Source organism: Carcharhinus amblyrhynchos, chromosome 5 (genome assembly GCF_965287045.1).
Source record: "Carcharhinus amblyrhynchos chromosome 5, sCarAmb.v2.hapA, whole genome shotgun sequence".
NCBI lineage: Eukaryota > Metazoa > Chordata > Chondrichthyes > Carcharhiniformes > Carcharhinidae > Carcharhinus > Carcharhinus amblyrhynchos.
Genome location: NC_137328.1, coordinates 72,991,566 through 73,004,582, shown reverse-complemented (window position 1 = coordinate 73,004,582; position 13,017 = coordinate 72,991,566). Strand labels below are relative to the sequence as shown.

General features: G+C 41.0%; 1 protein-coding gene across 4 annotated transcripts in view; it reads right to left on the bottom strand.

Annotated features, from left to right (window-relative positions):
• The window catches only part of trim36 (tripartite motif containing 36), a 112,587-nt gene that overhangs the window by 66,504 nt on the left and 33,066 nt on the right, over positions 1–13,017 (bottom strand). For all 4 annotated transcript variants that reach the window (XM_080188991.1, XM_080188992.1, XM_080188993.1 and 1 more), the window contains 2 exons: positions 10,475–10,621; positions 10,021–10,116 (listed from right to left, as the gene is read on the bottom strand). In XM_080188991.1, the coding sequence (XP_080045117.1) occupies positions 10,021–10,116; positions 10,475–10,621 (243 nt within the window). The remainder of the gene's footprint in view (positions 1–10,020; positions 10,117–10,474; positions 10,622–13,017) is intronic.

Here is a 13,017-nt window from a genome sequence, read left to right as displayed (position 1 = left end):
GTGGATTGAAAAACCACAAATATATCACCTCCATTCAAGAAAGAAAGGTGACAGAAAGTAGGAAATTTCAGCCCAGTTAGCCTAACATCCCACAGAATCACAGAATTGGTGCTGTTGTGGGAGGGAGGGAACTTCGCAGAGTGGTAGCGATCAGGGAGGGAGAGAATTCTGCAGGAAGGGCAATTAGCAGAGGGGGGATGTGGTGATGTCCAGTGGGGGGGACGGGTCCTGATGTCTATGGAGGGGAAGGAGGGTAAGGCAATCTCACTCGTGGCACGGTGGGCGGTTGATCCAAATCACTGCCTGCCTCTGGGTAACACCCCCAGCATTGGGATTATGGTGGGCACCCATCCCAATTTATCTTTCCCCTATTTTACCAACCCAAAACCCACCATCACACCCACATCTGTTCCAACCTCCCAAATTTCAGGCCAAAGTGACTGAACAGGGATGTGAGAAAATGTAAATTTATCCTCTTTGGGAGGAGAATAGAAAAGCAAAATATTATTTAAATTGAGGGAGGCTACTAGAATGATGCAGCACAATGGGTTCTGTGTGTCCTTGTACAAGAAACACAAATGTGAGCATGCAGGTTCAATTAATAATTAGAAGGGCAAATGGAATGTTGGCCTTTTTTACAATGGGGATGGATTATGAAAGTACAGAAGTCTTGCTACAACTGTACATGGTGCTGCTGAGACCACACCAAGAACACAGTGTACAGTTCTGGTCTCCTTATTTAATGAGGGATATATTTGTATTGGAGGCAGTTCAGGAAAGGTTCATCAGGCTGAGTCCTGGCATGAAGGGGCTGTTTTCTGAGGAAAGGTTGAGCAAGGTCTACACTTCCTTGATGGAGTTTAGAAGAATGTGAAGTGATCTTATGGAAACATTTAAGATTCTGGAGGACTTAACAGTTTGAAGTTTTGAAGCTTGAAGTTTATTAGTGTCACAAGTAGGTTTACATTAACTCTGCAGTGAAGTTACTGTGAAAATCCCCTTGTCACCACACTCCAGCAGCTGTTTGGGAACACTGAGAGAGAACTTAGCATGTCCAATGCACCTAACCAGGGTCGATATTGAGAAGACGCTCCATCTCACGGGGGAATCTAGAATTAAGGGATAGAGTCCCAGATTAAGAAGTCGCCCATTTAAAGCAAAAATGAACAAAGAACAAAGAACAACCCAGCACGGGAAACAGGCCCTTGGAGGAACTTTGCTCAGAGGTTTCTGAATGTTTGGAATTCTTTACCCCAGAGAACAATGGAGGATGGGTCATTGAATATATTTAAAGACAAGATGGACGGATTTTTGAAATATTGAGTTGGAAGGAGGAAAGCAGAGTTAAGGCCAAGATCAGATCAGCCATGATCTTATTGAATGGTGCATCAGGCTTGAGAGGTTGAATGGTCTACATCTGCTCCTATTTGTGTTCTTATGCTCCAATTCATGGACTAGTGATCCAGAGGCCCAGGCTAGTGCTGTGGAGATTTGGGTTCAAATCCCACCTTAGCAGCTGGTAGAAATTCAATTCAGTTGATAAATCTGGAATATTTAGCTAGTCACAGTAATCATGACTATGTCAACTATCATTGATTGTTGTAAAACCTTTGTGGTTCACTTCCTTTCATGATGAAAATCTTACCTGCCTGGCCTGATCCTGGAGACTCTGGATCCATTGCAATGTGGTTGACTCTTACCTACCCTCTGAAATAGCTGAGCAAACCATTCAATTCAAGGGCAATTAGTGATAGGCAACATGCACTGGTCTTGCCAGTGATACCTACATCCATGAAAGAATAAAGGGGGGAACAAGCTCCAACTGTTCCTGTATTATTGCCATTACTTTCTCTCCTTTCATTTGTGGTAAATAACTTGCTCCTATACACTACTGATCAAGCAAGTGCCTCACTGCCATCATCCTGGAAGAAGAATTTTAACCCCCAAATATATTTAAATAGTAATACCAAAGTGGTATTTTTAAAATCTCATTTATAATTTTAATACAAAATTGTCCAGGACAGTCTTTGACACAGAATGCAGATTATTGCACTTAGGTGCAAGTTAGTTCTAAAAAAGATTGTAAACTGTATTAGACTGAGACAATGCAAAGAACATGCAAATGTTCTGGATCTTCGTTTGCATAAGTGTTCACAGATCAGATTACAATTTTGGGTAGGTGCCAAGAGTACAGTATCTGTAAGCATATAAACTTCAGTGTGCCTGAAATTTAAACACATGCAGAATATTCCGTAGTATGATAGTATGCTTGTATGACAGGATGGTGTTCATGCTGCAAATCCTTCTAACCCACCAACACATTCTTCTTGTCCTTTCTACATATGTTTCTATGTTATTTGCCTCAACTACTCCCTGTTATAGTGAGTTGCACATTCTAACTATTCCCTAGAACAAAGAACAGTATAGCACAGGAACAGGCCCTTTGGCCCTCCAAACCTGCGCCAATCATGATGCCTGCCTAAACTGAAACCGTATGCACTTAGAATCTGTATTCTCCACTCCCATCCTATTCATGTATTCGTCTAGTTGCCCCTTACATGCCGTTATTGTACCTGCGCCCACCACGTCCCTGGGCAGCGCGTTCCAGGCATTCACCACCCTTTGTGTAAAAAAAGTGCCTCACACATCTCCTCTAAACTTATCCCTGTGCATCTTAAACCTATGTCCCCTCATACTTGACTTTTCTACCCCAGGAAAGAGCATCTGACTATCCACTCTGTCCATGTTATTCGTAATCTTGTAGATCCCTATCAGGTCATCCCTCAACCTCCGTCGTTCAGTGAGAACAAACCGAGTTTATCCAACCTCTCCTCATACCTAATATCATCCAGACCAGGCAACATCCTGGAAAACGTCTTCTGTTCCCTCTCCAAAGCATCCACATCCTTCTGGAAGTGTGGCAACTTGAATTGTACACAATATTCCAAATGAGGCCTAACTAAGGTTCTGTGCAGCTGCAGCACGACCTGCCAATTTTTATATTCAATGCCCCGATCTGTAAAGGCAAGCATGCTGTATACTCTCTTGACTACCTTACCCACCTGATCGGTGGACATGTACGCACAGATCTCTTTGCCCGTCAATATCCAAATTACTGTATAATTCTTACATGCAATGGACTTTCCAAAATGCATTATCTCGCACTTGTCCGGGTTAAACTCTATCCGCCATTTCTCCGCCCAAGTCTCCCACCGGTGTATATCTTGCTGTATCTTCTGACAATCCTCTTCACTATCTGCAACGCCACCAATTTTTATGTCATCTGCGAACTTACTAATCAGACTAGCTACATTTACATTTATGTATACTTCGAACAAGAAAGGTCCCAGAACTGATCTCTATGGAACACTACTGATCGCGGCCTTCCATTCAGAAAAGCACCCCTCTACTCCTACCCTCTGTCTTCTGTGGCCAAGCCTGTTCTGTATCCACCTTGCCAGCTCTCCTCTGACCCCATGTGACTTCACCTTCGTACCAGTCTACCATGAGGTACCTTGTCAAAGGCTTTACTGAAAGTTAAGACATTTCTCCTCAACTCCCAATTATATTTGTTGGTGACGGTCTTGTATTTTTGGCTGCTCATTCTGGTTGTCCCTGAAAAAGGAAACATCAAGGAACAAGTTTGAACCTATTCCTGGAGGCTTTGTCACATGACCTCCCATCTCCAATTGCCCTGTATAGTCAACTAATCTTCCTTTCCATTTCCATCATTTCTATGACTAATAAAAAAAGTAAGAATATTCCTTATTCATTCATGGGATATGAGCATCACATCAGCATTTGTTGTCCTTGCCTAGTTGCCTTTGACAAGGTTTGGGTGAATTACTTTCTTGAATGCTGCTGACAATGTAGTGTCAGTATACCCACAGTGCTTTCAGAAGGGAGTTCCAGGATTTTGGCGCATTGACAATGAAGGAACAGTAATTTAGTTCCAGGTCACGATGGTTTGTGAATTGGAAGATAACTTGCAGGTGAGCCTGCTGTCCTTGTCTGTCTAGGTGGTAGTGTTCATAAGTTTGGAAAGTGATGTTGAAGGTGACTTAGTGAGTTACTGCTATGTATCATGTAAATGAGACACTGCTAACACTGGCCATTGATGGTGGAGGGAATGAATTTTGAATTGGCATGGGGTGCCAAGCAAGTGGACTATTCTGTCCTGGGTGGTGTCAAGCTTCTTGAATGTTGTTGGAGCTGCTCTCATCCATGTAAATGGAAAGATTTCCATCACACTCCTGACTTGTGCCTTATAGATGCTGGACCAAGTCTGGTGAGTCAAGAAATGAATTGCTTTCCCCAGAATTCCCAGCCTCTGACATGCTCTTGGAGCCACAGAATTTATATGGCTTTGCCAAATCAGTTTCTGGTCCAGGGTAACCCGCAGATATGGCAGTGGAGGATTCAATGCTGATTATATCATTGAACATCAAGAGACGATGTTTAAAATCTTTCTTATTGGGGTTGCCATTGCTGGCATTTTGTCGCATGGATATTGTCTCCAAGCCACACACCATCCTGACCTTGAACTATATCGTCATTCCTTCACTGAGACCACAGAGGCCTCCTCCATTTTGAGATGCCCTCACATTCTCAGACATGCCTCAGCAATCTCACATCACCCTGGTATGTCTTCTTTCAAATTCAGGCCTTGTCACTGGGAACATGTGTAGATTGTTGTAGATGTACACACACTGTCAGGTAAGCACAGAGATTACAAGGCAATTTTATTGCCTTGCCCATTGGGATTGCAGTAGCAATCCAAGATTCAGGGCATTGAATTTACCACATCGCTCCTACTCTTATTCCATCCACCATCATTTTGAACCAATTCTGAGAAAGGGCAATCTGCATCATACATGTATGAGGCAGGTGCATTATTAAGTCATGTAAATCAAACTTCGACAGCATATACCCCAATACAATATTTAGGTTTCAATGGACAAAGGAGCCACAGTAAGCCACTTTGGAAACTGCCTAGGTACATTTCCAGAGTAACATCTGTATGTACATGAGAAGTATGCGTCTTCTTCTAGGCTGCAGATATTGGACACAGTGGTAATGTTAAAGGCTTTGTAATCCAATGGCCTGGAATAATGGTCCAGACATATGGGCCATTATTTTACAACCTCGCTTGGGCGAGGCTCATAAAATCCGTCCAAGGCCAATGGGAAATTCCGTTTTGTAAGCCGTGCCTGCCCCGATTCCAGCGACGGGCATGGTGGTAAAATTCCAGCTATGATCTTAAATCCCACCACAGTAGCTGAGGGAATTTAAACTCAATTAATAAATCTGGAATACAATGGCAGCCTATTTGTAATGATCATGAAACTCCTGGATTGTCAAAGAAACCAGTTGATTCACAAGTGTTCATCAGGTGAAGAAATCTGCTACTGTCAACCATTTTGGCTTAAGTGTGACTCCAAACCAACAGATTGACTGTTAACTGCCCTCTGACAGGCACTCAGCTCAGGGGCAATTAATGATGGGCAATAGATATCGTGTTGCCTGTGATAATCACATTCCAAAAATAAATAATAAAAATAAACTTCTAACTCCACTGCCGGCCTTTTACTGCTCCTCCACCATAGAATTACCTTTACCTTTTGTCAGTTACTTCAAAATGTGATCTAGAGATTTTTCATGTTTCCCTGTCACCCTCCTCATGATGTGGAGGTGCCGACGTTGGACTGGGGTAATCACAGTAAGAAGTCTCTTACTTAATGACAATAAGTCACCTGATGAAGGGGCAGTGCTTCGAAAGCTAGTGGCTTGTGCTACCAAATAAACCTGTTGGACTTTAACCTGGTGTTGTGAGACTACTCGTTGTGTTTGCCCTCCTCATGATCAGCTCTCACTACTCAGTAAGCAGATGCAAATGAGGCACAATTATCAAAACTGCTTAGGTTTCTAACTGCCCATCACCCAATGTTTACCAATTGTGAAAATTGGCCTCAGCACTTCATACAGATTGTGTTGTCTGGCAACAGGTCTTCCTCATCTTCTTCCTAACATTTCAGATGACACCCTGGCTCTTGAAGAATGTTTGCACAAAGAATGGTTCAAATTCATCATTTTATCAGATTTCTGTTCCCTAATCAGAGTACATTTTCATTGGTTTGCTGGCTCTTAGGCAGCTAATGAATGGCTTACAAGTTAAAAATCCTGAAGTTGCTGATGATCCAATTGTAGGTGTGCACTCACTGAACTGAAGGGAGTTAGAACAAAATGTTAGCAAAGGTAGCTATCCAGAGTTGCCAATTTATTCGGCTATAATGAGTAGTACAGCTAGCTCCTAAACCCTAAGCCTGTGAGAAGCTTATAAAAACTAATGCCACTCTCTAACAGGGCATGTGTTATATTACTAAACCTAACAAAAATGTTTGTGCTTGATCTGAATTTTCCATTCCCATCTGTAAACAGGTCTATCCTTACTTTCCATTTGGCTCTATTACAAGAAACAAGACCACATTGCATAACAGACCCATTTATCCCCTTCAATTCCATAAATACTCATGATTACCCTGGAAGCAATTTTATTAAACTTTGGATAAACTTTCAAAATGGGTAGAAAATAATAAAGACTAACCAGACATATTGAATACATTGCACTTTTAGTACATTCACCCTTCTGTCTGGGTCTTTCCTTTAGGTGCCAAATATATCATTTTGACAATGTGTTTAGTGTTGTTGGATAAATTCTAAAAATAAATGAAACTTAATTCATTGTTAGAACATAGAAAAACTACAGCACAAACAGGCCCTTCAGTCCACAAGTTGCGCTGATCATATCCCTCCCTACCAGGCCTACCTATAACCCTCAATCCTATTTAAGTCCCATGTACTCATCCAAATGTCTCTTAAAAGACCCTATCGAATTTGCCTCCGCCACCACCCACAGCAGCCGATTCCACTCAGCCACCACCCTCTGAGTGACTGTTGTTAAAAAGGGCACTTCTGTAAATAAATGAAGCTTTATTCAACATGTTTTTGTCTTAAATTACCCAAGCATTATTTAAACAGAGCAATATGAAGTGTTATTAATGTACCAAAAGTAAAACCAATATTGCACAAATATCCATGTGTGGCACAGCTGGTTAATCATTAATACAAAACCTCTTATTTTTAATTTTACAAGAATGACTAATTCCCAGTGATAAATGTATAAATGAACCATGGTGGAGTTTTATTATATTAAATATCTCAATATGTAGAAGTTTAGTATTGCTTTGCTACTTTTGTTTCATTTAGTCTGATATATATTAAACAAAACCTTGATTCATCTCATTAATTTTGTGGCTCCATTCACCAACATGTGCCTGTGTCTAATTAATTTAAAATTAATCTTCAATGTCTACATGGAACCTGATACTTTCAATTTCACAAAATTGACTAAATCCCTAGATTTTGTGATGGTCATTCAGCAGCATTCACCTGCATTTATTTCATATAAAATGTACTCAATATGTCAAGGTCCACCTGCGTTCAATTAAACACTTTCCTGGGATCTCTGACTTCTTCTCTGGTCTCCTTGTTCTGTCCTTCTGCTCATACATATTAATGGTCAAAATGTATTGCTAAACTTGTCTTAAAACCTCAGTAAGACTATGTTTGGAGTATTTGAGCTCCATACTACAGGAAGGCTGTGCAGAGAATAGACAGAGAATTTAGCACGGCCAATGCACCTAACCAGCACTCCTTTCAGACTGGGAGGAAACCTATGCAGACAGGGATAGAACATGCAGACTCTGCACAGACAGTGACCCAAGTCAGGAAGTGAACCCAGGTCTCAGGTGCTGCAAGTCGGCAGTGCTAACCACTGTGCCACCAGGCTGCCCCTGGAGAGGTGGATGCTAATGAAGCTGATCAGAAAACATCTCAAAATGGAGACACCTTCAGAGAGGTAAATAAATTAATATTTTCAAAGTAGCCTGATGGCAGGCCCGGCAGAATGGATGGTAAAGCTCCCAAGGGAGATCTTTGGGGGTCTCAAGGAGCCTTTTCTATGGTCCTATCAATGGCACATGGAGCCTCCAGCTTGTTGCAAAGAGGCTGCCTATTGGCCTTGAGCTACCTGCAAAATACTGGTGAGCTCAATAAAAATCATCCCTAATTACAACCTTAATTACTCAAGTTGATTGCCAGCTTCTTTGGAACAGGCAATTGATTCACATCTGAACTCCCCACTGCCTGGAAATATCTCCAGCAGCAGGAAGGTATTGGGAAGTAGCATTCTCCTCCACTCCAACCCCATCTTCATCTTCATGGGCTGAAAAATTTCAGCCTTTAGTTTTAGCCTGAGTTCACATCCCCTGAGTCTACACTGTTAGGAGCTGCAGTTAGCTACTGAAGAACCAGGTCTGGTTAGTACAGTGGGACACTACTACAGAATTCATACCTGGTGAAGTTAGGTCTGGCTTAGGAAGATGGGGCATGTCTATCATTCTGAGACTAGAGTCTGTGTGACACTTAAATCCAGAAAAGCAGGATTGGTCCAGGAGCAAAAGTCCTGTTAAATTGGAGCATTGACAAAGCAAAACATTTCACTGATTCCTTTGGAATTGATTTATTAAGGTACTGTGGCACAGTGTTTGGCACACTGTCAGAGGTGCTGTCTTTCAATGATGTGAAACTGTTTGCTTCCTCCGACGGATATAAAAGATTCCACAACATTATTTTGAAGATAAGTAGCTGTTATCCCCAGGGTACAATCAATATTTATTTTTTAATCAACATCAAAAGAACAGATTATCCAGTCGCTATCATGTTACTGCTTATGGGCAATTGCCGTGTACAAATTGGCTGCTGTATTTCGTGCATTGCAATAGTTACTACACGCCAAAAAATATATCGGCTGCAAACGACTTTGGGGCTTACGGAGCTTGTGAAAACTACTGTACAAATTCAAGTCTTTTATATTTCGATAATGTTATAATGAAAATATCCTTGTCTGATCACTCCCTCAGATTTCCATCCCTCTCCCTTTAAGCTTACCCAGGGTGGTCACAGCTCCATGGGACCCAGTCATCTTCTATCACCTAGTTCTAAAATGGATAACCAAGGGAGCGGAAAACAAAAAAACAATTAAAATACCACACCATGGAGGAATGGAGGCACCAGGACAGGCAGCAGAGGAACTGAAATTTATCCAAAGCTATAAGTACGGTGGCATTCAGTGGAAAAAGAGAGAGTCTGGAAGCTAGGTTAAATGGCCACACATTTCTGAGTAACTGAAACATATAATCAGGGCTCCAAAGGACCAAGGAAAAGTTGACCTTCCTATACATTCAGAAGATTTTTCTATATTCTTTATTATTTGCATTGAGGTTATAAATTCAGGTTGGCAACCTTACTTGATGGGGAGATGCTGAGAGAATGGCTCCCCTTGTGAGAGGTGACACAGTTTGAAATACGTGGCCTTCCATTTAAGGCAGTGATGAGGATTTTCTTTTCTTAGAGGATCGTTGGTATTTTCATCCTCGGAGAGCAATGGAGGCTGGGTCATTGTCTAACTTGGCCTTGAACATATTCTGATTTCTGATTGGCAAGGGAATTATGGTTTATGGGGGACAGGCAAGAAAGTGGAGTGAAGGCCAGAGTCAGATCACCCATGATCTTATTAAATGGGCTGAATGGCCTACGTCTGCTCCTATTATAATACAACTGCTCATCACTGTCCCCAACTTTTGCTCCAATTTTCTTCCCTGCCCATGTAAATTTGCCAGTGCTGAGACACAGTACAATGGGTAGCAACCAACAGAATAAGAAATAAAACAGCAAGTAGCTGTTAAGAAGCTTTTTTTGGCTTCTTTTTCTATTTTTCTGCACATTCATTTTGGACTGTTGCATAAACAAGACTTGGGATAATAACAGGAGAAATGTTTGCTCCACTTTTTGATTGCCAGTTTGCTTTCTCAAAATATCCTCCTTGTTGTTAAACTACATTACATTGTAACATAACCTAACCATAGGCGGCAAGGAACTGTCATTCTAGCCAATTCCTACCTCTGTCTGGTCAATCATGTGCTCCAGTTGAAAGATCTGAGTTTTCACTTGGTCCTCTTTGCTGATGAGGTAACCGATACTCTTAGAGAGCTTCTCCTGTTGTCATAACAACAAAGCATACCGCAGGGTGAAACCAGAGAACACTATTCAAATCACACCAACTGTCAACGTGTCCTCAATATCTCACTTTACATACACACAAAGCAACCAACAATTATGAGACTTATGGAAACCAAATATGAATAAAAGAATAAATAGATGAATGGTGAGGCCAGGAATCAGGAAAGTCACTGATACATTAAAGTCATTAAGCATTTAAGATTCAATTGTGTATAAGCATTAGAGGGACAGGAAATTGGAGCACTTTTAATGTCCTGATATTTGAGAACATAATAAGCACTTTTGGAAAATGGAAGCAGTCACTAGCTCTTGTTCTTCTATCAACATAACCTACCTTAAGTATTTTGTAGGCACTGCTCATGGAGGTTACTTTATGGTTGGCATGTGACCCGCCCAGTTTGCAGAGATGGCACACGGGCCTTCTGCATACCTCACAATACATGGTAACTTTTTCCATATCATGCTCAGGACACATCAGAATCTGGTGATAGGGGGAGCAGAGGGGGAGGTGCAAAAAACAAGACATTAAAACTATTGTCATTTGGAACCACAATTCCAACTGCACAATCCAGTCACAGTCAACATCCACATGAATTTCAGTCAGTTTCTGTACTCCTACCACACTTTCAAAAGAGCGAAATATTCATTGTAATTGGGCACTTTCCAAACAGCAATATCAATATTATTCAGTTTGTCAATGGGATTATATGCCTGCCAACATTTTACAGTTGTTTACACAAGCAAGTAGTTTAGCAAATGAACACACACGGGGGACGTGTTTGCTTCTTGGTGTACCCATTTTTCCAGACTGAAAAAGGATGTAAAAATTACTCAGTTTTCAGGGCAGTATATTAATTGTATATCAATTGTTTGTAACACTATGCAGCTTGAAGGCAATAGCTGTGGCTTCACTTGAGCACATATGCAGTCACTTATTGAAACTGTGTTGGGATTTAGTCAGGAATTGCATGCATGTCATGGTTCACTCTGTAAATAAATATTATACTGAATAAAGGTTGGCTCCAGTACTATCCTTCCCCAAATGGCTTTCTGGAACGTAACACAATATCCTGCACTCCAAAGTGCCAAAAAGATGTTTGACCTGTATTAGTCAGCTCATTCTTCAGACAATCTCTTCAGTCACCTAAACCAAATAGTAAGTTTCTTAGGCAGGACCTAATGTCTATTTGAGGACTACTGTGCTGAAATTGGCAAGTTTTCAAGGCTTGCTCCACTGAAGAATAATCCATAATCACTATGATCAAAGCTTTTTAGTTTATGGAGCCACAAGGAACAGGAGCTTTCCTTTCAGCTACAAAGCACTCTTGATGAGCACTCCCCGACCCCACCCCCCCATTGCCCTGCACCTTGCCCTTTGCAGGACTGGATTGCAATGTGGTCACCTGAGCAACCTGGAATTCATCCTCTTCAAATGGACAAGATAGTGACATTTACTGCCTTAATTACAGGAGGACAGGAGCTTGACATCAGGGCTATCCCTGGGAAGGGGGTCTAGTGCTGCATTTGTCCTTGTTGTCCTGGGATAGGTGTTGTTCAATTTCAGGATAGTGAAGTCAGACACCATTCTTGATAAGATATTCATTATTGTCTCTCTCCTCTAAAACCTTTGAGGTACCCTGGTCACTTTGACATCCATGCTCCTCGGAAGCCTTCAAAATCACTGCAGCACTCCATTTTACAATGAGGATTACCCCAGTGTTAAAGGCCCTCTTTAAAATGCTCTTATAGAAATGACTTGTCAGGATTCCCTTGAGGAAGAACTCCTGGTTTTCTCTCTTAGCCCACAGCTGCTGTGAAACCCCTTTGAAGTGCTCTGACTGTCGGCTTCACTGAGGAGAATCTTTTTACCATTGAAAGGTCAGCATCAGGTGTCAGCATATTTTGAAATAGTTTGATTGACAGGTGTGGATTATTACCTACTAGCAAACAGCCTTGTTTGTTTTTCTTTCCCTTTATTGTTGAATGCATTTTGAGTGCTTTGTAAAAGAGGAAGTAGTTAGAAAAGAAGTTAGACTACATCAAATATCCAAACTGTCAATCAAAAGCTGAATGGTTATAGATATTGTGGTTGGATTGGATATTTTACCAAGTTTAACTTCCTCATTCAGCCCTAGAGCCTGTGTTGCCATTCAATACAATTATGGCTGATTGGATAATGCCTTTTAGACCTACTATACACATAACCCTTTACATTACTTTTGATCAGAAATTTACCAATCTCTGCTTTATTCATACACAATGACTGAGCTTCCACAGCCCTGTGGAATAGGGAATTCCAAAGATTCACAATTCCCAGTGTAAAGAAATCAACAGAAACTATGACCCACATTCCAAAAGCCCAATAAGCAACATGTATTCATGTGGATCAGGTTCCCCCAACTGTGATAACATTTTCAAAACTCAAACATCAGAAATATTTAGTTGGGTGAGGTACCACTGCTGCGATGGCATCATATCCCAGCTTGTAGGACAGAAAGCTGAATAATGTTTCAAAATAAATATATTCGATATTTCCAATTGGTTCATTGATTTTTTTTTCTGTTTTGCAACTATTTCAGCTGTTCACAATCTTAAGGGAATGATGTACAGCTGTTATTCATGTATGAGTAAAATTACTACAATATCTGTAACGTATTCACCAGCAGATACAATAAGCATGCCATAACTGGCACTATAGGTGTATGCTTGACTGACTGAGGATCTGTCACTCTCATTAGGAATCACATCCTTAAGGAAAAAAGGAAACTGGAGACTAAATATTGTGAATCACTCGGTCTAGCCACATGATTGTGAAAAAGTGAATGATTGGATTGTCAAATTGGGATTTTCAAATTTAAAGAGTTAAGTTACTTAACA